General features: G+C 41.8%; 1 protein-coding gene across 1 annotated transcript; it reads left to right on the top strand.

Annotated features, from left to right (window-relative positions):
- Positions 1-230: 230 nt before the first annotated feature.
- b4galt7 (xylosylprotein beta 1,4-galactosyltransferase, polypeptide 7 (galactosyltransferase I)) lies at positions 231-26943 on the top strand. The gene is made up of 6 exons (XM_012877604.3): positions 231-717; positions 4065-4415; positions 22904-23129; positions 24865-24948; positions 25036-25140; positions 26214-26943. The coding sequence occupies exons 1-6, from the start codon at positions 665-667 to the stop codon at positions 26367-26369; spliced, it is 975 nt and encodes a 324-aa protein (XP_012733058.1). The 5' UTR covers positions 231-664; the 3' UTR covers positions 26370-26943.
- The last annotated feature ends 472 nt before the right edge of the window (positions 26944-27415 follow it).

The raw sequence follows: 27415 nt of genomic DNA, 5'->3' as shown, positions 1-27415 counted from the left end.
AAAAGAGATATATACATTAATGTCTCACTGTATAATTTAATTTTTACCTACATTTATTAATTTGGTGGCAATTAATTGTATGCTTTTTTATTTATTGAGCATTTATTTATTTCTGTATTTATTTTTAAATATGGAAGAATTGGTCCTCCATATGTTTCTCATCTGTCCATGCTAAATGAAAATGGACCTCCGTAAACTACGGAACGTCGGAAACGTTTACGACGTCGTTCCTTGTTGCTTTCGGACTTATTTCCAGGACGGACAGCAAATCAAACGGTCCCTGTGATTTCAGCCGTATTTTAATCGACCTAAATAAGTCACCCGCTGGCCATTCTTCGGTAAAATGTGACCTTTTAGATCGCTAGACCGGCGCGGGGTCCTGGATGGGGACATTCTAGCGGGACATCCGTCCAAGAGGAAACCCCCCGGAGTCCTGCTCGGCGTGAGCCGCTTCATGCTACGTGTCCAGCGGATGCGGCAGCGCGTTAGCTCCTCCTGCTAGCGGCTCCTGCGCGGAGCGGATCCCAGCAATGAACCGGCAGGACAGAGCTCCCTCTCAGAGGTCCGGGATGGGGGATCTACTCCTGGAGGAATGAAGACTTCCTCTGGGCCGACTTTAACTGGGAACCAGACTGGAAGCAAAGGGCTGAAGACAGGCTAAACCATGATGTATTCATCCAGAAGAAAGCCGGTGCTCTACTTTAAAGAGGAAAGAAGGTAAGGAGGAGAAAGGTAGCAACACAGTTACCCTCTCATAAAAACACGGCGTGTAAAAACACTTAAAAAAAAAAAAAAAATAGTCCAGACGGAGGCCGGGAAGGTTTCCGCATTTAAAAGCGTCCTCATCCTTTTATGAATGAACTCCTGAATAAAAAAACAGCGAAGTGGAGTTTAAACTTCTTTTTAACCTAGAAATCTGACTTAATTAGTTTATACTTTCAAAAAAATAATAGAGTTTTAGGTAGGAAGAAATTATTATATAATAAGCTCCGGTTTCTACAACAAAGCCGGTTAATGCTAAATAAAAGCATCTTCTCCATTTTGTGACGGTTGGTTGGTTACAGTGTTATCTTTCCCTCAGGAAGAAGTGTTGCTTTGAAAATGTATTTAAACTGCATTGATTGGATGTTGGTTGTGCACCAGGGTTCCTGTAAATGTCCTGGAACCTTTTTTTTTTTTTTTTTAATGTGTGAATTTCAGATGTATGCCTTAAACAAGTCTTAAATACAGCCACACTTCCCACACTGAGTCTTCAATGACATTTTCGTTACGTCCTAACTTTTTGTGTTGGCTTCTTGCCAACTCTTTTTCATAAATCTTTTTTTTTTTTTTTTCTTAAATCAGCTAGTAACATTCATTTATGGGTTTCTAGCTTAGAAACGTTGGTGTTCTTGCAGTTTACAGACCTACAAGACCAGCAATACAGAGGAGCAGGCAGCTCCTTATATATCGTTGAACATTGAGCTTTCCTTACAAGTCTGCAAAAAATAACATAAATTTGCACCTCAAAGCGACTTATTGTATATTTTGGAGTCTTAAATTGACACCATGGGCTGAAGATGTCACCACAAAGTGTTAAGGTTATTAAGGTTGACTTCCTGAATGCTGCAGAATCCCTGATATCGGGGTGTGCAGTTTTAATAGGCGAAGAACCGCTCCGAATATGATATTTATTGGCCGTTGTATTAAAAAAAAGTGTGATAAATTTCTGCTCCATATTTAGGATGGCGTCGCTAATAGTGGGGGCTCGTCACTTAATCAGATGACGGCGTGTCCAGAATGAGAAAGGTTACCACTAGAGATGCACCGATATGACAATTTGGGCCGATATCGATGTCCGATATTAATAATGCTGTTTTGTCCGATAACCGATATTTACAGATATGTGTCTGTGTGTGTGTGTGTGTGTGTGCACACGCATTTGTCTTTGTGATGGTTACATTTTCAGAGTGCTCTTAACTGAATTTTTTGAATGTGGGTTATAATCTAGACTTTCACACTGTTTTTTTTTTTTCTTTTTTTTATCTCTGCTTTATTTAAAAACCTCACAATCCTGGCTGCGACAGGTCACTGTCACTTTAACACGACCACATGACCAAGCCCCTCACCTCCCTCTCTTTAAACACAGGCATAAAGGGCAACTAGCTGCAAATAAAGATTAGTTGTTAATATGAGCCCATTTTTACTTATCGGACCGATACCGATATGTGAAAAAATGACTAACATTGGCCGATACCGACGTTAATGCCGACATATTGTGCATCCCCAGTTACCACGAGTCTTTGTTACACATAAAAAGCTTTATTTCACCAGGCCAAAACATTAGGAACAATTTCTTGGGTCATTGCAATGATAGATAATAAAGAGGACCGGTTGGATGAATCCTGACTGATGCCATGGTTGCCACATTCAGTAGTGATATTGCAGGTGTGTGATTTCCTAACTTTTTTGAGGCCCTGTTCACAAAAACCAAAGCGGCCGAGTCCCAACTGGCAGTTTTTCTTGCAAAACCCGACAAACGCCTTTAGCTCGCATTCAGCCACCCTCCAAACCAGACCTAAACGTCCGAAAACATGTGAATAGTACCTGGTGGGGGTGGGTGGGGGCTTTCTAGGGGGTTAGAAGAGCTTCACTCATCCATGTTCTCTGTTGGTGTTTAAGAGGCGACATCCCTAAAGTGCCCAAGCAGGAGGAGAGGTGAGTTCACCGTCTTTAAGAAGTGGTTTCCAAACTGTGTCCCACAGAAGTCCAAGAAGCAGCTGAAGCAAATCTGTCAGGAACAGCTAACCAAACTTTAGGTGCCTGGCTGAAAGTTCCCTTTAAAAGTTTGTGGCTCTGTGGAAAAAAAAAAAAAGATGTTTCCTTTTGGGCCGGATCCAAGCTAAAAACTACAGAATCCAGTTTGGGTTTAGCAGGTAAATGCGTTCAGGTCTGTTTGGACTGAAATGTTCCTCAAAGAAGTAGATCTGCTCATTTAACGACGTTAACCCGATCCCAGAACACGTCTTTCTCCGAACGACCCGGCTCTCCGCTTTCATGCGGTGCCAAGCTGCAGCGAATGTTTGTTGGGTCTGTTTGGAGGAGAACAGAATAAATTTACCTCACTTCTTTAAGTCCAAGGGGCGCTACAGCAGCAGAATGTTTTACATGTTAAAGGGAAAGGTTTTCTCTACTCCCTGATTCATGTCGCTTCCTTCTAATTGGCCTCAAAAAGGAATAAAATTAAGGTAGAAAAACAAGACAAATTCAGAAATTTTCTCACTAATGATCTGCTTTTTTCCAGTTATCTCAATGTCTCATTCGAGCTCTGGCCGTGTGTTGAAATGCTGCTGCGGACGAGTTTAGATATCGAGAACTGGAGGAAATTACACAATTTAGAAAATTCAAATTAGATCTTGCCTCAGAACTAAATGTGTTGCAGAAACTAACTAAACGGATCTTTCCTGGTTCATCTACATTTATTTTAACTCTAAAACCTGGGAGGCGCAGTTTGGGAGCCACTGGTTGATGTTTTGTTTATTCTTTTACTCACACCTTTGCCTTTAATTGTTTAGGAACTAAACCCCACCAGAATAATAATAATAATACCTCCACATTGGCACACAGACAGCATGCGAGTGGGCTGAAAAGAGTCAGGGTGATTTTATTTATTTGTTTGGTTTGGATTTGCTGCTTGCTGTTCTGACCTGGAAGTTGTTGTGCGATCGTTGTGTTCAGCTGCATTTGCTGGACTTTGGGACATAATTTAAGCTTTAAGTTTTTCCAACTTTCAACATTTTTCTTCACTTTAAAAAAACAGAATATTTCCGTCTTTTTTTTTTTTTTTTTTTTTTTTTTTTACTCTCATTATGCGAGAATGAAACTGGTTTTAAAGTCCATTCAGTCGTTTGCAGCTCAAAATGTCATTCTTTCCATTGTGCACTAAATGCAGACTTGGTTCCAGCTTTTAGTGAACCGTTGGTGGTTTTGATCTTTCAGTGATAGTCAGCTACATGTGTTAAAAAAAAAAAAAGAATCGTCAAACCCAGCGGAAGCGTTGACGGCCTCTTGTCCTGCGTTTCCAGGTTGCTGTCTGGGAAGTGCACCGTTTACAAGCTGTTCGGCCTCTGCATGGTGCTGGTGCTCGTCTCCCTGCTGTGGCTGCAGCTCAGCTGCTCGGGGGACATGTCCTCCTCCGTGACGCAGCAACACCGGCGCGACCCCCAGCTTCCGCCTCCGCCGCCGCCCTGCCCCGCAGACAGCCAGGCATCCGTGGCGGACGACCCCACCTGGGGTCCTCACAAGCTGGCCCTCCTGGTCCCCTTCAGAGAACGCTTCGAAGAGCTGCTCGTCTTCGTTCCCTTCATGCACAAGTTCCTCAACAAAAAGAAGATCCGCCATAAGATCCTGATCATCAACCAGATGGACCACTACAGGTGAGAGCTCAGCCGGCCATCACAGGACGAAAGCCAACCATCTTCCATCGATGAACTCTTTTGGTTAAAAGTGAACTTTTATTTGCTCGTTTTAAGGTCTAAGCTGTCCTAATCTGTAGGAGTCTGTGAGATTTAGTCCTTCTTTAAATTCAAAATAGAATAAAAATTAAAACCGCAAGCGGTGATGCTCGGCCCTCGCAGCAAAGCGCCGCTCTGGCCTATTGGCCACCGCTGGGATTTTGCGCAGATGACCGTTCATATTGAGCCCGGTTCTGCTGGAGGTTTTTCCTTCCCGTTAATGGGGAGTTTTTTTTCCTGCTGTCGCTTCATGCTTGCTCAGTAGGTAGGATTGCTGCAAAGCCATGGACAATGCAGACGACTCTCCCTGTGGCTCTACGCTTCTTCAAGAGAGAATGCTACTTGTCAAGACTTTGATGCAATGAACTGGTTCCCTTATATAGGAATTCTTTTGACCAATGTGTATAATCTGACTCAATCTGTATAATCTGATTGATTTTGACTTTGTAAAGTGCCTTGATATGACATATTTCATGAATTGGCGCTATATAAATAACATTGAATTGAATCATCTCTTTAGACCAAGTAAACTATCACATTTTATGAGACAGTTATCTCATTTTAAAGATATAATCATCTAACAGTATTACTCTTAGCAAGTTAAAGCTCCATAATAATTTTAGACCAGGTTTTAGTTCCACTCTTTTATTATGCACATCTAGGCTACCTATAAATATAAAGTATGGCATGCCAAAAAACATTTTCAACAAAAGGCAATTTTAGTAATGGCCTTGCGATTTTATATCTAAGCATTAAAAATGATAATATTTCACCAATTTTCACAGCAAGATGGAAATAACAACTATCCAACATTTTAAGATTTTGTAAAAACTTTTTTCCTTTTTTACATACCTTTTGAAATTAATACTTGTTTCTACTTCTCCAAAATTAAACTTCAAGAAAACTATTGTGCTGTCCTGGGGCCATATGCAGCTAGACAGCTAGGACAAAAGTTCCCCACAAAAGCTTCCTTTTCTTGCATTCTCTGAATAACCTTTGTTCCCAAATCTGGCTTTAAACATTCTTTTTGTAAAAAGACGAATATTTTTCCAAGGCAGAAGCGTGTAGAACAAATTCAACATTAGCAGTTTCCCTAGCTTCATCGCTGAAAAGCAGCTTTTAACCGGAGCAAAATACGTCAAAGATCTTTTTTTAAGGTGAGAGCACTCACTATCTCACGTAATTCACATAGAGATCTAACAAAGTTGTGATGTCTCACTCTGATTAAATATGAACCCAAAACTTTTCTAACTGTTTTTGCCTTGGATTTCCTCTGACTAAGAATTATTATCTTATTTATGTAATGTATTCACGACATGAATTCCTTGCTGTCTTAACAAAAGGCAGAACAACTATAATGTTACTTTCTATAATTATTACAGGCTCTGCTGAGATGTCAAATTCTGGAGAATGCTTAGACACCCTGACACACAAATATGGATTAACTTCATTTCATGTGCACTCGTGAACTTGTTTTAGTTGATTTAGTTTTCTTGATGTACTGTAGAGCGTGATGAGGTCTGTTGTGGTATTGTGTGCACTGGATTGAGGGGACAGTTGGTGTTGTTTGTCAAACCCAATCTTCTTAAGCTGCAAATTCAGTAAAGTTACCAGATAAATATATATATATATATAAAAAACGGTTGCAGTTACAGCTCAAACGTCGTAACAACACTTCTAAATCTGAGTCTGACGCACAATTTCAAATACAAACACGAAGCAGTTTGATTTTTGTCCGATGACGAGCGAGAGAGAGAGAACTGGTAAAGCAGCACATAGTAACAATAAAGATGAGCGTCATAAAGATGTTATTAATCAGGGAAATCTTTCTGATTGTTTCACAGCGGTTACCTGCAGCGGGTAAACACGCCCACGACAACACACTTAGGCTCCCCGCAGCCCGTTTCTATCGGAGTATGCGCCAAAACTGCCTCTTTAAAATGAACTGCACGGTCCAGTCTGCGCCTGTCTGAATTGCAATGTGAAGTTTTACACATCTATGCGTGAGCATAATCAAAAATTCCCCCCAGGAGCAGCGTTTTTTTTTCCCCCAGGACCCGCGGTAACGACAGCGGTGTTCTTACGATGGAGTATTAGGGCCACACATGAAGAGAAAAAATAATTTTGCCATGACGAGATTAAACTGGTGCAGATCAGTTGATGCAGTGATGCATTTGGCCACCGGAGGCAGTGGCGACCCACCAGCTTAAAATCTATGTATTGACATCTTAAAAATGGTCTTATAGCTTAAAAGATCATCCTGTTTTGGTTGGTTTTGTAGCCGAATAGAAGAGATGTTCTCAAAGCATTAAATAAGCCTTTTGACTTTTAAAAATGTTGTCCTTTTAAGGTAATTTTAAGTTACTTTTTATTAAATTTATCAATATCCTATGGAAGTCTGGACATATGGCAGCGGCGTTTCAGGTGACTTTGCCACGCCACCACGCCGCCCTGCTCCATCGAATCCAGTTGATTTTGTAGCCGAATAGAAGGGATGTTCTCAAAGCATCAAATAAGCCTTTTGACTTTTAAAAATGTTGTCCTTTTAAGGTAATTTTAAGTTACTTTTTAATAAATTTGTCAATACCCTAAGGAAGTCTGGACATATGGCAGCGGCGTTTCAGGTGACTTCGCCACGCCACCATGCCGCACTGCTACATGGAATCCAGTTGGGCCTGGAATCCACAACACAGCAACATGTCTGTGGACACAGTTTCATGTTGATTAGCTCAGAGGGGTAACATAGCGACTGCTAACAATAAAACATGACACTTCCTGTTGTCAGGGGGCGTGGCCTAAGTGATGTCATCATTTGACCATTGGATATTGTAGAAGACCCGATGATGATCAATCACAGAAAGTTTGGTGCCTCTGTGTGTTTCTGTGTAGGAGATATAGCAGATTTTCCTGTTGTCAGGGGGCGTGGCCTAAGTGATGTCATCATTTGACCATTGGATATTGTAGAAGACCCGATGATGATCAATCACAGAAAGTTTGGTGCCTCTGTGTGTTTCTGTGTAGGAGATATAGCAGTTTTTCCTGTTGTCAGGGGGCGTGGCCTAAGTGATGTCATCATTTGACCATTGGATATTGTAGAAGACCCAATGATGATCAATCACAGAAAGTTTGGTGCCTCTGTGTGTTTCTGTGTAGGAGATATAGCAGTTTTTCCTGTTGTCAGGGGGCGTGGCCTAAGTGATGTCATCATTTGTCCATTGGATATTGTAGAAGACCCGATGATGATCAATCACAGAAAGTTTGGTACCTCTGTGTGTTTCTGTGTAGGAGATAAAACAGTTTTTCCTGTTGTCAGGGGGTGTGGCCTAAGTGATGTCATCATTTGACCATTGGATACTGTAGAAGACCCGATGATGATCAATCACAGCAAGTTTGGTGCCTCTGTGTGTTTCTGTGTAGGAGATATAACAGTTTTTCCTATTGTCAGGGGGCGTGGCCTAAGTGATGTCATCATTTGACTATTGGATATTGTAAAAGACCCGATGATGATCAATTACAGAAAGTTTGGTGCCTCTGTGTGTTTCTGTGTAGGAGATATAACAGTTTTCTGTTTTGTGGCGAGTAGGTGAACTTTGACCCCTGCTAACGCCCCTTCAACATGCTCAAAAACTCACCGTTTTGATAACTTTTAATTGGCCATGCCTGATGATCAGACTGACCGAGTTTCAAGCCGCTCGCTCGAAATCCCTAGGACGAGTTCGATCAAATACCAATGCTGTAAACGTCAAAAATGAGGTAAAATTACGACCTTCAATCTAAAATGGCCGACTTCCTGTGATATTTGCACTATGACGTTAATTGTAAATTCTGAGCGTCTTGCTTAGATCTACAACTGTACAAAATTTCATTAATCTACGATGAAGTAAGTGAATAGCAAAGGGTCCTTTGAAAATTTCTAGGTGGCGCCGTTGAGGCATTTTTCTTTAGATTTTTGTGACGACCTTAAAATACAAAATTTTTAAACAGTCACCATGCATCTGCAAAGTTTGGTGAGTTTTTGAATATGATAAAGCCCCCAAAAAGGCCCCTCTTTAGGGGGGCAGAATAAAAATAATATGATGATCGGCCCTCGCAGCAAAGCGCCGCTCTGGCCTATTGGCCACCGCTGGGATTTGCGCACCGCCGGCCGCCCGCCACCGCAGATGCTGTCACGCATTTTGCCCGCCCGTCCACTGGGCGATTCACACGAACGTGTTCGGCAGCACTCCCCCACGACTCACAAAAAAATCTGGTGCAGATCGCTCGATGCAGCGAGGAGATACAGCCGTTGAATAATGATAATGCATTTGGCCACCGGACCAGACTAAATCATTCGGCGGGCCGAATTCGGCCCGCGGGCCGTAGCTTTGACACCCCTGGTTTAAACATTAGTATACCAATTTAATCAAAGGTATCTTACTAGCTGTTAATCCAGCTTAATGTGAAAAGTTAACAAAACCATTTTAGTTTTTTAAAGTTACTTGCTATTTCATGTGTTTAAGGGTTTTATTTCTTGCATTAAGACAGCTTTTATGAAAGTTTAACATCTAAATTGGTGGATACACACCCAAAAGTAATGTAAAACTAACACTTTAGCAATATCGCGGGGGTAGGAGCTTTATAAAGGAGGCCCAGACGTCCCTCTCCCCGGCCACTTGGGCCAGCTTCTCTGGGGGAATCCCAAGGCGTTAGCAGGCCAGCCGAGAGACATAGTCCCTCCAGCGTGTCCTGGGTCTTCCCCTGGGCCTCCTCCCGGTGGGTCATGCCCAGAACACCTCACCAGGGAGGCGTCCAGGAGGCATCCTAACCAGATGCACAAGCCACCTCAACTGGCTCCTCTCGACGTGAAGAAGCATTGGCTCTACTCCCCAGATGACTGAGCTCCTCACCTTATCTCTAAGGGAGAGCCCAGACACACTACGGAGAAAACTCATTTCGGCCGCTTGTATCCGGGATGTCGTTCTTTCGGTCACGACCCAAAGCTCGTGACCATAGATGAGGGTAGGTACGTAGATCGACCGGTAAATCGAGAGCTTCGCCTTTTGGCTCAGCTCTCTCTTCACCACAACAGACCGGTACCGCGCCCGCTTCACAGCAGACACCGCACCAATCCGCCTGTCGATCTCCCGCTCCATCTTCCCCTCATTTATGAACAAGACCCCAAGATACTTGAACTTCTCCACTAGAAGCTGGCTCTTTGGACTTTCCTTTTTTGAAAAGCTTCTAGTTAGAGTGGCTCATGTTACCCTGAGCTACCTCTATAGTTATGCTGCTATAGGTTTAGGCTACTGCAGGACATCAGGATCTATTGTTCTTCAATTTTGAATGACTGTTGTCATTTCAGCTTTTAACTTTTTGATTTTTCTTTTTTCTTCATAGTAGGTACATCTGGTCTGGCGTTCTGTTAGCTGTGGCATCATCCAGGGAAGACAGATCACCCGCTACTACCATCTAATGTAGAACTTCTGTGCTTTTTTGTCTGTCTTGTTGTGTCTCTTCTCTCTCTTTTGTAACCCCCAGTCGGTCAAAGCAGATTACCGTTCATACTGAGCCCGGTTCTGCTGGAGGTTTTTCCTTCCTGTTAATGGGGAGTTTTTCCTTCTGCTGTCACTTCATGCTTGATCAGTATGAGGGATTGCTGCAAAGCCATGTACAATGCAAACGACTCTCCCTGTGGCTCTACGCTTCTTCAGGACTGAATGCTGCTTGTTATGACTTTGATGCAATCAACTGGTTCCCTTATATAGGAATTTCTTTTGCCAATCTGGATAATCTTACTTAATACGTATAATCTGATTGATTTTGACATTGTAAACTGCCTTTAGATGACATGCAGGCATGGACTGGTAATCGGGCGTACCGGGCATTTTCCCTGTGGGCCGACGTGCTGTTTGGGCCGGCAGACCCGACATGTATATTAATAATATGTATTATTATTATTATTTTATATATCTGTCTTGTTATATTTGCATCATGCATGAAGAAAAATAAAATCAGCAGAGCAAGAGTCTGTTCCGATCATCCGGCCCTTACCACAGGCTACTGCAGCCCATTGGTTATCATCCCTGACAGTCTAAAGGGCTAGGCCAATCATAAAGTAGAAAAACACCTTCACGCTCCATGTGGAACTTTGTGCAGCGGTGTTCACAGTAGTAATGGATAAGAAACGCAAGGGAGGCGCAGAGAAACTGCACGAAAAAAAGAAACGAGTTCTTCAAACGGACGCTGCGAAGTGTCAAACTGACTGACATGTTCCCAACAGCAGGCCCTTCATCTGCTCCGTTGTCTGATGTAAAATATGGTGGTGGTGGTGGTTGTAGTCAGTGACGTACGGTAGGGTTCATAGCTGGTGAGGCACTGACGTCATCAGAGTCAGATTTACAAATATATACACTCTACAGAGTAGACTCGTTGCAAAGTGCTGAAGGCGACTGATTGAGCCAAATAAATTCACCAAGATACATGGAAAAATATTGGTTCTTTGATGAAAAAATAAAAATAAATTATTTGTCATTTGATTGGTAACAGTTTATGAGTTATGATGGATTTCTGCATTTGTAACACATTCTAAAACTATAACCCACATTACGCACATTTTATCACAAAAACAAAACATGAATAAGTATCGCTGTCTTACCTCTACTTATAATTTAAGTCCCTGCGGCGCTCTTTCTGAACAAAAATATCATCATTTTCCGGTAAAAGTTCTCTTTATCTTCTTCTGTTTTAAAAGTCTCTCAGTCTCAGTGGAGCTCACTGCCAGGGAGGAAAGCCTTCCTTCATCAGTCCTGTTCCGGCTGGATGTTTAGAGTCTTTTTAGTGCTTTACTTGTTTAGCAAAACTCGCTAATAAAACATCAATAACTTGTTTTGACTCTACTATTTGGGGATCACGAGCGGTGCCCCTTGAGCGCCCCCTGCCTAGCGGCCAAGGAACTGCCGACCTCACCTACAACCAGTTCTTTGCTGTTTATGATCGGCCAGCACCACGAAAACATGTTATCTGCACACAGTTTGATGACCAAAACACAATTCGTAATCCACATTAAATTGTGGAAAATCTGTTCATAACTGTTTGAACAATTGAATTTATGATCTAGAGACAGGAAGATGCATTCACAGAATGGAAGTCAGTGCAGTTAACATGGGATTGCACAATCCCAGGGGAGGCCAAGCTCGCTGCGGCCTCACCGGCTTCGCTATGAAGCGCCACCAAGGATTTACATGAAAAATAGCGAAAAGTCTGCGATTTTAAAGAAAATAGGATCAAAAATTAGGAAATTAGATAAATAAAATACTTATTACAAATGACTGAGTAAATCAAAATTTATATTATGTTATTATATATTTTCTTTCTTTCCATGATGACAAGTGAGGCATTCTCTGGTTCATTTTGTCATTGGCATCCTTTTTTACACAGTGAGTGCACATTAGTCCAATGTTACCCTACAGTATCTGGAAGACTGAATAGATCTGATGAGCAACTTACAATAACTTCTTATAATGATGTAACGTGATAATATGTGTGATTGACCGTGAAACCTCTCTTTCTCTCTCCCCTTTCTGATCTAAGAATTGTTGCTGTGCTGTGGTGGAGTTTACATTTTACAGTGTTAATAAATTAAGATTTTGGAAGTATTTTAAGTGTCCACTCTCACTAATTTCCATTAACTTGGCCTCAAGGTATTGCACAGTTGGTATTGCACAGTTGATATACACATTCAGTACACAAAACAAATGTGGTGGGCCAGTCTAATCCAAAATGCCAGGGCCGATTGTTTTGTCCCAGTCCACCCCTGATGACATGTTTCATGATTTGGCGCTATATAAATAAAAACTGAAATGTATTGAACAAGAGTAAGTTTGTCAGTTTTCAAGCAGGATTTGTATATCTGTGCAACTTAACTATATAAAGAAAACCAGAGTTAAGATCACTTACTTACCAAGAGAAATTCCTTTGGGGTTTATTTGTGGTCTCTTGCTGCCCCCTGCTGGACAAGTTTGATCAAATCCAAATGCTTTACATGTCAACATGGTGTCAAAATTTAGATTTCAATCTAAAATGGCTTACTTCCTGTGATACTTGCACTATAACATTAATTGTAAATTCTGAGCGTCTTGCTGAGATCTACAACTGTACAAAATTTCATTACTCTACGATAAACTAAGTGAATAGCAAAGGGTCCTTTGAAAATTGCTTGGTGGCGCTATAGAGAAACTAAGTCCTGCTCACTAAAGTTTGTTATGGATTCCTGTTGGGGGGTGGATAAGGATGCATCCAAATGAGTTTTAAGCAGCTCGGCCCAAAACTGTGGAATTCAGAGCCAAACGTATGACAGCAGCGTTTGAGGTGAATATGCCACGCCGCCACGCCCCCCTGCTCCATCGAATCCAGTTTGGCCTGAAATCCACAACACATCAACATGTGTTCTGTCTGTGGACACAGTTTCATGTTGATTAGTTCAGAGGGGTAACATAGCGACCGCTTACAGCAAAACATGACACTTCCTGTTGTCAGGGGGCGTGGCCTAAGTGATGTCATCATTTGACCATTGGATATTAAAGAAGATCCGATGATGATCAATCACAGAAAGTTTGGTGCCTCTGTGTGTTTCTGTGTAGGAGATATAACAGTTTTATTTTTTGTGGCGAGTAGGTGAACTTTGACCCCTGCTAATGCCCCTTCAGCATGCTCAAAAACTCACCGTTTTGATAACTTTTAATTGGCCATGCCTTATGATCAGACTGACCGAGTTTCAAGCCGCTCGCTCAAAATCTCTAGGAGGAGTTCGATCAAATACCAATGCTGTAAACGTCAAAAATGGGGTCAAAATCAGACCTTCAATCTAAAATGGCCGACTTCCTGTGATATTTGCACTATGACATTAATTGTAGATTCTGAGCGTCTTGCTGAGCTCTACCACTGTACCAAATCTCATGTCTCTACGATGAAGTAAGTGAATAGCAAAGGGTCCTTTGAAAATTGCTAGGTGGCGCCGTTGAGGCATTTTTCTTTTGATTTTTGTGACGACCTTAAAATACAAAATTTTTAAACAGTCTTCATGCATCCGCCAAGTTTGGTGAGTTTTTGAATATGATAAAGCCCTCAAAAAGGCCCCTCTTTGGGGTGGCAGATTAATAATAATAATAATTAAAACCGCAAGCGGTGATGAGCGGCCCTCGCAGCAAAGCGCCGCTCTGGCCTATTGGCCACCGCTGGGATTTGCGCACCGCCGCCCGCCCGCCACCGCAGATGCGGTCACGCATTTTGCCCGCCCGTCCACTGGGCGATTCACACGAACGTGTTCGGCAGCGCTCCCCCATGACTCAAAAAAAATCTGGTGCAGATCGCGCGATGCAGCGAGGAGATACAGCCGTTGAATAATGAAAATGCATTTGGCCATCGGACCGGACTAAATCGTTCGGTGGGCCGAATTCGGCCCGCGGGCCGTAGCTTTGACACCCCTGGTTTAAACATTAGTATACCAATTTAATCAAAGGTATCTTACTAGCTGTTAATCCAGTTTAATGTGAAAAGTTAACAAAACCATTTTAGTTTTTTAAAGTTACTTGCTATTTCATGTGTCTAAGGGTTTTGTTTCTTGCATTAAGACAGCTTTTATGAAAGTTTAACATCTAAATTGGTGGATACACACCCAAAAGTAATGTAAAAGTAACACTTTAGCAATTGGACTACTGCCAAAGGAACACTTTAGCAATATCGCGGGGGGTAGCAGCTTTATAAAGGAGGCCCAGACATTCCTCTCCCCAGCCACTTGGGCCAGCTCCTCCGGGGGAATCCCAAGGCGTTTGCAGGCCAGCCGAGAGACATAGTCCCTCCAGCGTGTCCTGGGTCTCCCTCTGGGCCTCCTCCTGGTGGGACGTGCCCGGAACACCTCACCAGGGAGGCGTCCAGGAGGCATCCTAACCAGATGCACAAGCCACCTCAACTGGCTCCTCTCGACGTGAAGAAGCAGTGGCTCTACTCTAAGTCCTCCCCAGATGACTGAGCTCCTCACCTTATCTCTAAGGGAGAGCTCACACACACTATGGAGAAAACTCATTTCGGGATCTTGTATCCGGGATCTCGTTCTTTCGGTCACGACCCAAAGCTCATGACCATAGATGAGGGTAGGATTGTAGATCGACCGGTAAATCGAGAGCTTCGCCTTTTGGCTCAGCTCTCTCTTCACCACAACGGACCGGTACAGCGCCCGCTTCACAGCAGACGCTGCACCAATCCGCCTGTCGATCTCCCGCTCCATCTTCCCCTCATTCGTGAACAAGACCCCAAGATACTTGAACTTCTCCACTAGAAGCTGGCTCTTTGGACTTTCCTTTTTTAAAAAGCTTATAGTTAGAGTGGCTCATGTTACCCTGAGCTACCTCTATAGTTATGCTGCTATACGTTTAGGCTACTGCAGGACATCAGGGTCTATTGTTCTTCAATTTTGAATGACTGTTGTCATTTCAGCTTTTAACTTTTTGATTTTCCTATTTTCTTCATAGTAGGTACACCTGGTCTGGCGTTCTGTTAGCTGTGGCATCATCCAGGGAAGACACATCACCCGCTACTACCATCTAATGTAGAACTTCTGTGCTTTTTTGTCTCTCTTGTTGTGTCTCTGCTCTGTCTTCTGTAACCCCAGTCGGTCGAGGCAGATGACCGTTCATACTGAGCCCGGTTCTGCTGGAGGTTTTCCTTCCCGTTAATGGGGAGTTTTTTTTCCCGCTGTTGCTTCATGCTTGCTCAGTAGGTAGGATTGCTGCAAAGCCATGTACAATGCAGACGACTCTCCCTGTAGCTCTACGCTTCTTCAAGAGAGAATGCTACTTGTCAAGACTTTGATGCAATGAACTGGTTCCCTTATATAGGAATTTTTTTGACCAATGTGTATAATCTGACCCAATCTGTATAATCTGATTGATTTTGACTTTGTAAAGTGCCTTGAGATGATATATTTCATGAATTGGCGCTATATAAATAACATTTAATTGAATCATCTCTTTAGACCAAGTAAACTATCACATTTTATGAGACAGTTATCTCATTTTAAAGATATAATCATCTAACGTTATTACTCTTAGCAAGTTAAAGCTCCATAAAAATTTTAGACCAGCTTTTAGTTCCACTCTTTTATTATGCACATCTAGGCTACCTATAAATATAAAGTATGGCATGCCAAAAAACATTTTCAAGAAACGGCAATTTTAGTAATTGCCTTGCAATTTTATATCTAAGCATTAAAAATGATAATATTTCACCAATTTTCACAGCAAGATGGAAATAACAACTATCCAACATTTTAAGATTTTGTAAAAACTTTTTTCCTCTTTTACCTACCTTTTGAAATTAATACTTGTTTCTACTTCTCCAAAATTATACTTCAAGAAAACTATTGTGCTGTCCTGGGGCCATATGCAGCTAGACAGCTAGGACAAAAGTTCCCCACACAAAGCTTCCTTTTCTTGCGTTGTCTGAATAACCTTTATCCACAAATCTGGCTTTAAACATTCTTTTTGTAAAAAGACGAATATTTTCCAAGGCAGAAGCGTGTAGAACAAATTCAACTTCAACATTAGCAGTTTCCCTAGCTTCATCGCTGAAAAGCAGCTTTTAACCGGAGCAAAATACGTCAAAGATCTTTTATTTAAGGTGAGAGCACTCACTATCTCACGTAATTCACATAGAGATCTAACAAAGTTGTGATGTCTCACTCTGATTAAATATGAACCCAAAACGTTTCTAACTGTTTTTACCATGGATTTCCTCTGACTAATAATTAATTTATATCTTATTTATGTAATGTATTCACGACATGAATTCCTTGCTGTCTTAACAAAAGGCAGAACAACTATAACGTTACTTTCTATAATTATTACAGGTCCTGCTGAGATGTCAAATTCTGGAGAGTGCTTAGACACCCTGACACACAAATATGGATTAACTTAATTTCATGTGCACTCGTGAACTTGTTTTAGTTGATTTAGTTTTCTTGATGTACTGTAAAGCGTGATGAGGTCTGTTGTGGTATTGTGTGCACTGGATTGAGGGGACAGTTGGTGTTGTCTGTCAAACCCAATCTTCTTAAGCTGCAAATTCAGTAAAGTTACAAGTTTTCTTGCAACCTCTCATATGGAACTAGTCTAAAAAATAAATAAACTGATAATTAGAAGATCAGTTTGTACATCCACACCAACTCTAGAACCAAAGCCGTATTCAGCTGGAACTTATCCTGACAAAATGTCCCAATTCAGCCAAATAAACTCCAAAAGCTTAGAGGAGATCATTCAGCAGCTAAGTTCCTCCTCATGCTGTTTTGATGCTCTACCCACAGTTTTCCTTAAGAAAGTTTTGCCTGTCATAGCGTCTGATTTGACTCAGATAATAAACACATCCCTTCTGTCAGGTGTTTTCCCTAAAAACAGCAATTATCAAACCACTGTTAAAAAAGAACAATTTAGACAAACTACTACTCCAGAACTACAGACCCATCTCAAACCTCCCCTTTATCAGTAAGATTATTGAAAAAGCTGTGTTTCAACAATTAAACACCTTCTTAACAACGACCAGCCGCTTTGACGTTTTCCAGTCTGGCTTCCGTGCTCACCACAGTACAGAGACCGCCCTTATCAAGGTGTTTGATGACATCCATAGAAATACAGACTGTGGAAGAACCACAGTGCTGGTTCTGTTGGACCTCAGTGCAGCATTTGATACTGTTGATCACTCCATTCTGTTAGAGCGCCTGGAGAACTGGGTCGGCCTCTGTGGTACAGCTCTCCACTGGTTTAAATCCTACTTAAAGGACAGGGACTTTTTTGTATCAGTAGGTAACTTTACATCGAAGATTACAAAAATCACATGTGGGGTTCCCCAAGGGTCCATCTTGGGTCCCCTCCTATTCAATATCTACATGCTCCTCTAGCTCAGATCATAAGAAACAACAACATCAGCTACCATAACTATGCAGACGACACACAGCTCTACATCACCATGTCACCAGGTGACTATGAACCAGTTCAAGCACTGAGTAAATGCCTAGAAGAAATCAATACGTGGATGTGCCAAAATTTTCTTCAGTTGAATAAAAACGAAACAGAAGTAATAATATTTGGACCAATAGAGGAGAGATCAAAAGTTAACACACAGCTTCAGTCGCTTCAGCTAGGAACCACTGATCAGGCCCGAAATCTTGGAGTAGTAATGGTCTCAGACCTGAACCTCCAAAAGCATCTAAAGAAAGTTACAAGGTCAGCTTTCTATCACCTGAAAAACATTTCCAGGATTAAAGGACTAATGTCTCAGCAGGATCTGGAAAAACTAATCCATGCGTTTATATTTGCAACGGTGCAACGGTGTTTTCACAGGCCTGCCTAAAAAGTGGATCAGACAGCTGCAGCTGATCCAGAACGCTCCTGCCCGCGTCCTCACTAAGACTAAGAAAGTACAGCACATCACCCCAGTTCTAAAGTCCTTCCATGGCTCCCTGTATATCAGAGAATAGACTTTAAAAACTTCTGTTCGTCTATAAATCCCTGAATGGCTTAGCACCTAAATACATCAGACTTGTTATCAGTGTATTAACCATCCAGACCATTAAGGTCTTCTGGCTCTAGCCTACTCTGCATACCTAGAACCAGAACTAAACAAGGAGAAGCAGCATTTAGTTCCTATGCTCCACTCATCTGGAACAAACTTCCAGAAAATTGTAAAGGGGCGTAAAGCCTGAGTTCCTTTAAATCAGGATTAAAAACACATTTGTTTAGGATTGCCTTCAACTGTTCTAGTTAACTGAATCACCACTTTTTTGTTCTTTTTTCTATCTACATTTTATTCCTACCTACTTGCTTTTATTCTGTTTTATTTTGCTATATTTTAATCATGTAAAGCACTTTGCATTGTCTTTGTACTGAATTGTGCTATATAAATAAATTTGCCTTGCCTTGCCTTACTGAACAAGACAACTTGGTTTGTGGTTTATTTGTGGTCTCTTGCTGCCACCTGGTGGACAGGTTTGAGCAAATAATGCTGTCAAAAGATTAAAAATATATGGTTTGATGTGACTTCCCCACGCCACCACGCCGCCCTGCTCCATGGAATCCACTTGGGGCTGGAATCCACAGCACACCAATATGTCTTCTGTCTCTTGACACAGTTTCATGTTGATTAGCTCAGAGGGGTAACATAGCGACCGCTTACAACAAAACATGACACTTCCTGTTGTCAGGGGGCGTGGCCTAAGCAATGTCATCATTTGACCATTGGATATTAAAGAAGACCTAGTGGTGATCAACTACTGAAAGTTTGGTGGCTCTGTGAGTTTTTGTGTATGAAATATAACAGTTTTGTGTTTCATGGCGAGTTGGTGAACTTTGACCCCTGCCAACGCCCCTTCAGCATGCTCAAAAACTCACCGTTTTGATAACTTTTAATTGGCCATGCCTTATGATCAGACTGACCGAGTTTCAAGCCGCTCGCTCAAAATCCCTAGGAGGAGTTCGATCAAATACCAATGCTGTAAACGTCAAAAATCGGGTCAAAATCAGACCTTCAATCTAAAATGGCCGACTTCCTGTGATATTTGCACTATGACATTAATTGTAAATTCTGAGCGTCTTGGTGAGCTCTAACACTGTACCAAATCTCATGTCTCTACGACGAAGTAAGTGAATAGCAAAGGGTCCTTTGAAAATTGCTAGGTGGCGCCGTTGAGGCATTTTTCTTTAGATTTTTGTGACGACCTTAAAATACAAAATTTTTAAACAGTCCCCATGCATCTGCAAAGTTTGGTGAGTTTTTGAGTATGATAAAGCCCCCAAAAAGGCCCCTCTTTAGGGGGGCAGAATAAAAATAATAATAATAATAATAATAATAAGAAACAACACAGAAACAATAGGCCTTCGCAGCGCTTCGCTGCTCGGGCCTAATAATTAAAGCCGCAAGCGGCATCGAGCGGCCCTCGCAGCCAAGCGCCGCTCCGGCCTTGGCCACCGCTGGGATTTGCGCACCGCTGGCCGCCCGCCAGGATCTCGTTCATGTTGATTAGCTCAGAGGGGTAACATAGCGACTGCTAACAATAAAACATGACACTTCCTGTTGTCAGGGGGCGTGGTCTAAGTGATGTCATCATTTGACCATTGGATATTGTAGAAGACCCGATGATGATCAATCAGAAAGTTTGGTGCCTCTGTGTGTCTCTGTGTAGGAGATATAGCAGTTTTTCCTGTTGTCAGGGGGCGTGGCCTAAGTGATGTCATCATTTGACCATTGGATATTGTAGAAGACCCGATGATGATCAATCACAGAAAGTTTGGTGCCTCTGTGTGTTTCTGTGTAGGAGATATAACAGTTTTTCCTGTTTTCAGGGGGCGTGGCCTAAGTGATGTCATCATTTGACCATTGGATATTGTAGAAGACCTGATGATGATCAATCACAGAAAGTTTGGTGCCTCTGTGTGTTTCTGTGTAGGAGATATAGCAGTTTTTCCTGTTGTCAGGGGGCGTGGCCTAAGTGACGTCATCATTTGACCATTGGATATTGTAGAAGACCCGATGATGATCAATCACAGAAAGTTTGGTGCCTCTGTGTGTTTCTGTGTAGGAGATATAACAGTTTTTCCTGTTGTCAGGGGGCGTGGCCTAAGTGACGTCATCATTTGACCATTGGATATTGTAGAAGACCCGATGATGATCAATCACAGAAAGTTTGGTGCCTCTGTGTGTTTCTGTGTAGGAGATATAACAGTTTTTCCTGTTGTCAGGGGGCGTGGCCTAAGTGATGTCATCATTTGACCATTGGATATTGTGGAAGACCCGATGATGAACAATCACAGAAAGTTTGGTGCCTCTGTGTGTTTCTGTGTGGGAGATATAACAGTTTTATGTTTTGTGGCGAGTAGGTGAACTTTGACCCCTGCTAACGCCCCTTCAAAATGCTCAAAAACTCACCGTTTTGATAACTTTTAATTGGCCATGCCTTATGATCAGACTGACGGAGTTTTAAGCCGCTCGCTCGAAATCCCTAGGACGAGTTCGATCAAATACCAATGCTGTAAACGTCAAAAATGAGGTCAAATTACGACTTTCAATCTAAAATGGCCGACTTCCTGTGATATTTGCACTATGACGTTAATTGTAAATTCCGAGCGTCTTGCTTAGATCTACAACTGTACAAAATTTCATTACTCTACGATGAAGTAAGTGAATAGCAAAGGGTCCTTTGAAAATTTCTAGGTGGCGCCGTTGAGGCATTTTTCTTTTGATTTTTGTGACGACCTTAAAATCCAAAATTTTTAAACAGTCTTCTTGCATCCGCCAAGTTTGGTGAGTTTTTGAAAATGGTAAGGCCCCCAAAAAGGCCCCTCTTTAGGGGGGCAGAATAATAATAATAAGAAACAACACAGATACAATAGGCCTTCGCAGCGCTTAGCTGCTCGGGCCTAATTAAACACTACAGATACAATAGGCCTTCGCAGCGCTTAGCTGCTCGGGCCTAACAATTTACAACTTCACCTAAACTCTTCAGGAAGTGTTTTCATGCAGTCATGTAGATTGTCTGGATTAATGGCGTACCGTGAGCGAGCTATTTTTAGAACGTGATGTCACGAGACGTCATATCACGTGGTACGCAGTAGGGCAAGCTTGCATAGTCCGTCGCTGTTTCGCTGTAAAAGAGACGTACGTTAGCCTAGGTTTTACTCGGTAAACGACTGCTTTTTCCAAATCTAAAACCATGGTTTTTAAACATTGTTGCTATGGAACGTGCAACAGCGACTCGAGGTACGCTGATCGGCTGCATATGAAGGATGTTTTCTTCAAGACTGCCAAGGAGAAATGTGTGCGCTGGGTTCACCGGTGCGGTTGGCCTACACAACAGTTCAACCCGGAAAAAGTTACTAAATTCACGTACATATGTAGCAAGCATTTTGTTGGAGGAAAGGGCCCAACCGAAGAACATCCTGACCCAATTCCAGCGACATCAAGTAGTGAACAGGTAAAAGTATTTTGAATACCATTTACCTTTGTCAACCGAGCGCCTGCTACCATGATAGCATATAGGCTATCATGGCAGCTGAGATGTAAACAGTTGTTTTGTAGCTACCTATTGGCAACATCGATTCCTGGACAAACAGAAAAAAAACGTCCGATGCCATGAACGCCAGGCAGGAAAAAAAACAAAGCTTACCGTTCGATCAACTCGGCCCGTTTTCCGGTCTTTTCAAGCCCTCGACACTCAAGCCATCGTTTGGGATGAAGGTTGGTGTGTTCTACGACCAGTAAACCGTGTGCCTGGGACATCGTCTTGCGAAAGTTTAACAGCTACAAAGTCGGTCATATCGCTGGTTCTGTTGTGCGTGTAATAGCTGGTTGCTACGGGCGTTCTCTACCTGTATGTCCTACCAAAGCGGCAAAAGGGGCGTTGCTCTTGAGACGGTGGTGTCACGTACGCGGTACGCCATTTTATCTACATGACATCAATTTCCTACGAATGGCTCAAGTTGTGCCAGATTCTTATTTACAATGTCTAGATATTTTAGCGTGATGATATGCTTATGCACTCTAACAAAGTCCTCAGGGCCTTTGGAAAAGAAACAAGCCCACATCTTCACAGGTCCTCCACCATACCTAATAGAGACTGTGAGGTTTTTTTTCTTCCACAATCTCTGTTTCAAACCAAACCCACCTGGAAACTTTGCTCCACAACGGCTCAATCTTAGGCTCCACCTGAATGGCTCCGTTGGGTTAGCGCTCTTTAGCCAAAGCGGAAGTGCATCAGCGGTTGCCACGATAAGTGTTGTCTGAATAAAGCAGTCAGTGAGGAAGGAGGTAGGAAAAGGAGCCTGGGTGCTTCCTCTAGCAGCTAACTTAGCCTAGGAACCTTGCAATATCCCTTACCGGCAGTAAGGAGCTATGAGGTATCCCGCAATCCTTTGTGTGACATCGTTTATAAGCAAATTCCGGTCACGGAAATCTACAAAAATGTCGAGCAGTCTGAAGCTCCTTTACTCCCAAAGATAGAGTTCCTACTGTTGACTCTGTGAGAGGTCAAGGAACAGGAGCTAGGAGCTATAATTAGGTGTATTCATATGGAGCCTTAGGCTCATCTGACCTAGCAACCTTTAGCCAACTCTGCATATTTATCTTTGTGATGGAAAGGAAAGGCTTTTCCCTGGTAAGGTTAATAACCAGTGTTCCTGTAGTTGGTGTCTCCTGGTTTTAAAGAGACTTGATGACGCCAAGTTGCCACTTCTTGCCATGTATAATCAGGACCATCAGATTAAGTCGACCATTTATTGCCAATTGGTAAAACGTTATCAGTGTAGCTCAACTGTCTGCGCAGCAATTCCTCATCCTGAACAAGCAGCGGAGAGGAACAACTTTTAAGAATGTTTTCTCTCTCCTCGTTCCAGGTTCAACCGAGCGTCTCTGATCAACGTGGGCTACATGGAGAGCGGGAACGACACAGACTACCTGGCCATGCACGACGTGGACCTGCTGCCCCTCAACGAGGCTCTGGACTACGGTTTCCCCGAAGAAGGACCCTTCCACGTGGCCTCGCCGGAGCTGCACCCGCTCTACCACTACAAGACCTACGTGGGAGGAATCCTGCTGCTCACCAAGAAGCACTATCACATGGTACGGAGCAGCAGAGGTTCAGAGGGGCTACTGAAGTTTGGCAGGATTTGTGTTGCAGTGAGGTTCTTTAGAAATTATACCAGCTAGTAAAAACTCTGCTAGGCATTTTGTGAAAGCCAAACAATAACATGAGCAAATATTCAGATTAAAAACCTGATAAACAAGTACCGTATTTTTCGGACCATAAAGTGCACCGGATTGTAAGGAGCATCCTTGGGGGTTCTATCAGGTAGTGACGCAGTGTACCGTAATGCTCTGAATATCCATTGAGCAGAGCAGCTCTATTGCTAACCACAGTGTACTTACACATATTAATAGATTTTTTTTATCACATTGTACTAGGGCTGAACAATTAATCACATTTTCAATATAATCGCAATTAAAAAAAACGTAATTTCCAAATCGCAGAGTCTGCAATTTTTGGCTATGTAACAATTAGGGAATTAGACACGTCCATTAGGTGTTGGTAAAATGTTTAAAGTGGGTTTGCCTCCACATGGAAGGGAAGACAGTTGCAGCAGTGAGATAATCTAATTTTATTACTTGTTTTAGAGTTTATATAAACATACATAGCATTAAGTACAGGTCAATCAGTTTAATACATAGACTTGCTTGTTGGTTGGACTTTATGTTCAACAAGGATTGATGTCCAAATCAACTAAAAGCTGTTCTCTTGAACAATATTCTAATTAATAGAAACATTAAAAGTTCTTGTTTTAAATAGTCCTTGTTTACAAACATCTTTATCTAGAGGCCATTTTTGTTGCTTGTGGTTAACGCAGAGAAAAGTCAAAATTGCAATTTTGGTTGAAATATATCGTAGTCAGAACGCAATCATTTCTGCTCTGAGTTTAGATGCTGTGAGTGTTTTAGCAACTAGTCTGCACAGCAAGGAAACAAATTGATTTGTTGTTTGTATATGTTTAAAAAGACATGATAAATTAAACTGGGGGGGAAAAATCGCATTAAATCGCAATATTAAGAAAAAAAATCGCAATTAGATTATTTTCCAAAATCGTTCAGCCCTACATTGTACACCAAAAATCGGTCAGTAAGCACAACTTTAATCATATATAAGGCGCACCAACGATTTCTGAGAAAATGTAAGAATTTTAAGTGCGCCTTATAGTCTGAAAAATATGGTAGACTCAATGTCTCAGAGATATACAGGTGCATCTTAGTACAACAGAATATCATGAATCCCCTACATTCATGTGATTAGTTTAAAAAAGTGAAAATCATGTTATCTAGATATTTCACACAGAGTAGTGTATTTAAGAGCGTCTATCTCTTTTAAATTTAAAATATAACCAAATGCAACCCATATTCCATTTTCTCAACAAGATCTAATATCACATGAGACCGATCGAAAAGAATGTTTTAAAACAGCTTTGGGTTTTTATTACGCACAGGAAACATATAAGCTGGTCTGTAATAACTATAGAAAGTTAAACGTTTCTGAATAATTTCTTTTGTGTGGAGGTATAACTTCTCCACCAGGTGGTGCTATTTCACCCTCTCGGTTCAGAAGAAGCTCTGGTAATGAACCAGAAAAGGTGCTGCAGGTTTTGCTCAGAGCAACAAGACATGACAGCGTCAGGCAACAGATTCTCACTTTTACTTTAAATTAACGCTGTGGTGCTGCACAAATCAAAATTAATAGTAATTTTTCCAACCCAGCAGAGATTGTTTTTTGTTTTTCATGCTGCGCGTCATCTTCTGTGTGTTTGTGCAGTGCAATGGGATGTCCAACCGCTTCTGGGGTTGGGGCAGAGAGGACGACGAGTTCTACAGGAGGCTCAGAAAAGCAGAATTACAGGTAAAAATCCTTAACTTTAATCAGCCGAGAAACAAGAGGATTCATCCGAATTATGTCTGAAGATCTTTCCTGGTTGTTTTTGGGCAGCTGTTCCGGCCCAGCGGCATCACGACAGGATATAAAACCTTCCTCCACATCCATGACCCAGCCTGGAGGAAGAGGGACCAGAAGAGGGTCGCTTCTCAGAAACAGGTAAAAACTCAAACTGGCCGACAACAAACCAGCAGCTTTACAGCAGTTTTCACACTAATAAAGGAACCAGAATGAGACAACGAGGCTCCGTTCCCACTGCAGGCAAATGTGGCCCAGATCGAATTAATTTATTCATCTGGGCTCAACTGACCTTTTTAGAACCAGTGGGAAAGTTCAGATCTGGCCCATACCTAATTATTTTTTTCAGGTCAGGTTTGACCCTCTTCAGCTTGTGGTTCTGAATCCGACTCGCATCGGATCTTTTGGAGTGTGATGTTACTTTCCATCGACTCGTGCGTTTTGCAGCTTACTCCTTCGGAGAGAAGCTGAGAAGCTTTTTTTTTTTTTTTTTTTTTTTTTTTTTTTTTTTTTTATCAGAGTGACACAGTGATGGCTAACTGCAGGATGTCTTTAAAAATTTGAATAACATATTTTTATTTTGTTAAACCGTCACGTTGAACCGTTTCCCTAAACAGAGGAAGAACAGCCGTATCTGTTGGTAATGTCGTTTAATAATTTTTCAGTGCATGTCTTTCTGATGCATTTGACAAAAGTTTAACGAAAAGTTCATTCATAAATTCTTTTCTTATGTGATTAAAAAATGTATTGCCCAAATTTGAATCGGTTGTTTAAACAGATCAGAAAATGATCTTTTAAACTATTTAATGTAGAGACGCACAAATCTATCAGCACAAGATCAGTCAGCTGTTTTTCCCTTGATCGGCTCCGATCGACAGGTCAAATGCTGAAAAACCAGGATGTTCCTGTCCTTTAAAACCATCAAAGCTAAGAACCCAGGAATGATTTTGGTCCATAAAACCATCAAACTGATTGGCCATATTTTTAACAAATCTGATCAAGGTTGGGATGCTGTGGATCCATAAATTTGGATAGTTTGGTATTTCCTACCTTTTTAAAGAATCTGCTGCACATTTTTCTCTTTTACTTGTTTCAGCCCACAGAAAACCAGCAGTGCTCACTCAGGGGGGAAAAAAAACTCGTCATTCACACGTTTTAGTTCCAGCACTGAAACGCTGAGCCATAACTCTTCTTCCTCCTCTTCGTCCCCGCAGGAGCAGTTTAAGGTGGATCCTGACGGCGGGCTGACGAACCTGCGGTACCAGGTGGAGTCCCGGCAGGAGCTGACCATCAGCGGCGCTCCCTGCACCATCATCAACACCAAACTGGAGTGCGATCAGATCCAGACGCCGTGGTGCCTCCTGAGTTAGCGCACATGGTTGCTGTGGAATCATGTGACTGTCTACAAACTGAAGTTAAAAACAAACAAACAAACCAGCAGTGTTGCCACGTCCAGGTACATGATCCCAACGCCGGATGCAGACGGCGTTCCTCCTTTTAAATGAACTTGAGACACTAGGATCCGGTGAGCCGAAGCCTTGATGCTCTCTCTGGTACTTCCAGACTTTAAGTCTGGTCTTCATTTTTAGGATGGACCCAGGGCCCTGCATGCTTGAGCAACGTACTGTAGTTCCAGATGATCTTTTTTTTTTTTTTTAGCCTTTTACCTTATTTGAGATAAAGATCAAATGTCTGGTAGATCAGGACAAGTTTGTCTCTGAATCGTTTCATTTTTCCTGCTGATGCTGTCTAAAGGTGTAGAAATCTGGAGTGAAAATCTTCATTTCGGATGAAAAATATAACTTGTTTGTTTTATTATTCTTTTATTCTTTCTATGAAAATCCAGAGTAAGTTAAAAAGTCTTTATAAATCTGGATGTTTTGTCCCATTTTTATGACTTCATTTCCAGTAATTTAAAAAAAAGTAATAAACTATTAAAGAGATTGTTGAGTTTGTGCTGTGGTGAACAGCCCAAAAGGCCGTCTGAGGGATTTACAGGGATCTAGAGAAACTAGGGCGATCTCCAATGAAACATTTAAACTGGGAAATAAACTTTTGTATGTTTCCCTTCATCATGTGAGACATGAATTCAGAGGACGGTCGCATGTTAAACAAAAAACATTCTCAATGATGTGGTTTTATTTCTTTGGTCGATCCAGATTATATTCTTAAAACTGGAAAAAAATATAAAAAACTGCAGGGAGTCATAGTTTGCATTATCTAAATTAGTACTAAATCTGGCTTTTCTTTATGACTTATATGATTGACTACATATGATACTTAAATAACAGGCAAATGTTTAAAAACCACCTGATAAATCTAATATTTGTCCAATAATTTTAAGTTAATAAACTGGTAAAGGTGCAGTAGCTCCTGTCGCCAAGGCAGTTTGGGTCTCGGTCATCTGCGTTGGCTT

This window comes from Fundulus heteroclitus, unplaced genomic scaffold (assembly GCF_011125445.2).
Source record: "Fundulus heteroclitus isolate FHET01 unplaced genomic scaffold, MU-UCD_Fhet_4.1 scaffold_51, whole genome shotgun sequence".
Classification (NCBI taxonomy): domain Eukaryota; kingdom Metazoa; phylum Chordata; class Actinopteri; order Cyprinodontiformes; family Fundulidae; genus Fundulus; species Fundulus heteroclitus.
The sequence above is the reverse complement of the archived record's forward strand: the minus strand, read 5'-3'. Positions and strand labels throughout refer to the sequence as shown.

Coding starts and splice junctions, on each gene's coding strand:
- b4galt7 (XM_012877604.3), top strand. CDS start 665: ATGATGTATTCATCCAGAAGAAAGCCGGTGCTCTACTTTAAAGAGGAA. Junction 4,416..22,903: donor AACCAGATGGACCACTACAG/GTGAGAGCTCAG, acceptor TCCTCGTTCCAG/GTTCAACCGAGCGTCTCTGA. Junction 23,130..24,864: donor CCAAGAAGCACTATCACATG/GTACGGAGCAGC, acceptor GTGTTTGTGCAG/TGCAATGGGATGTCCAACCG.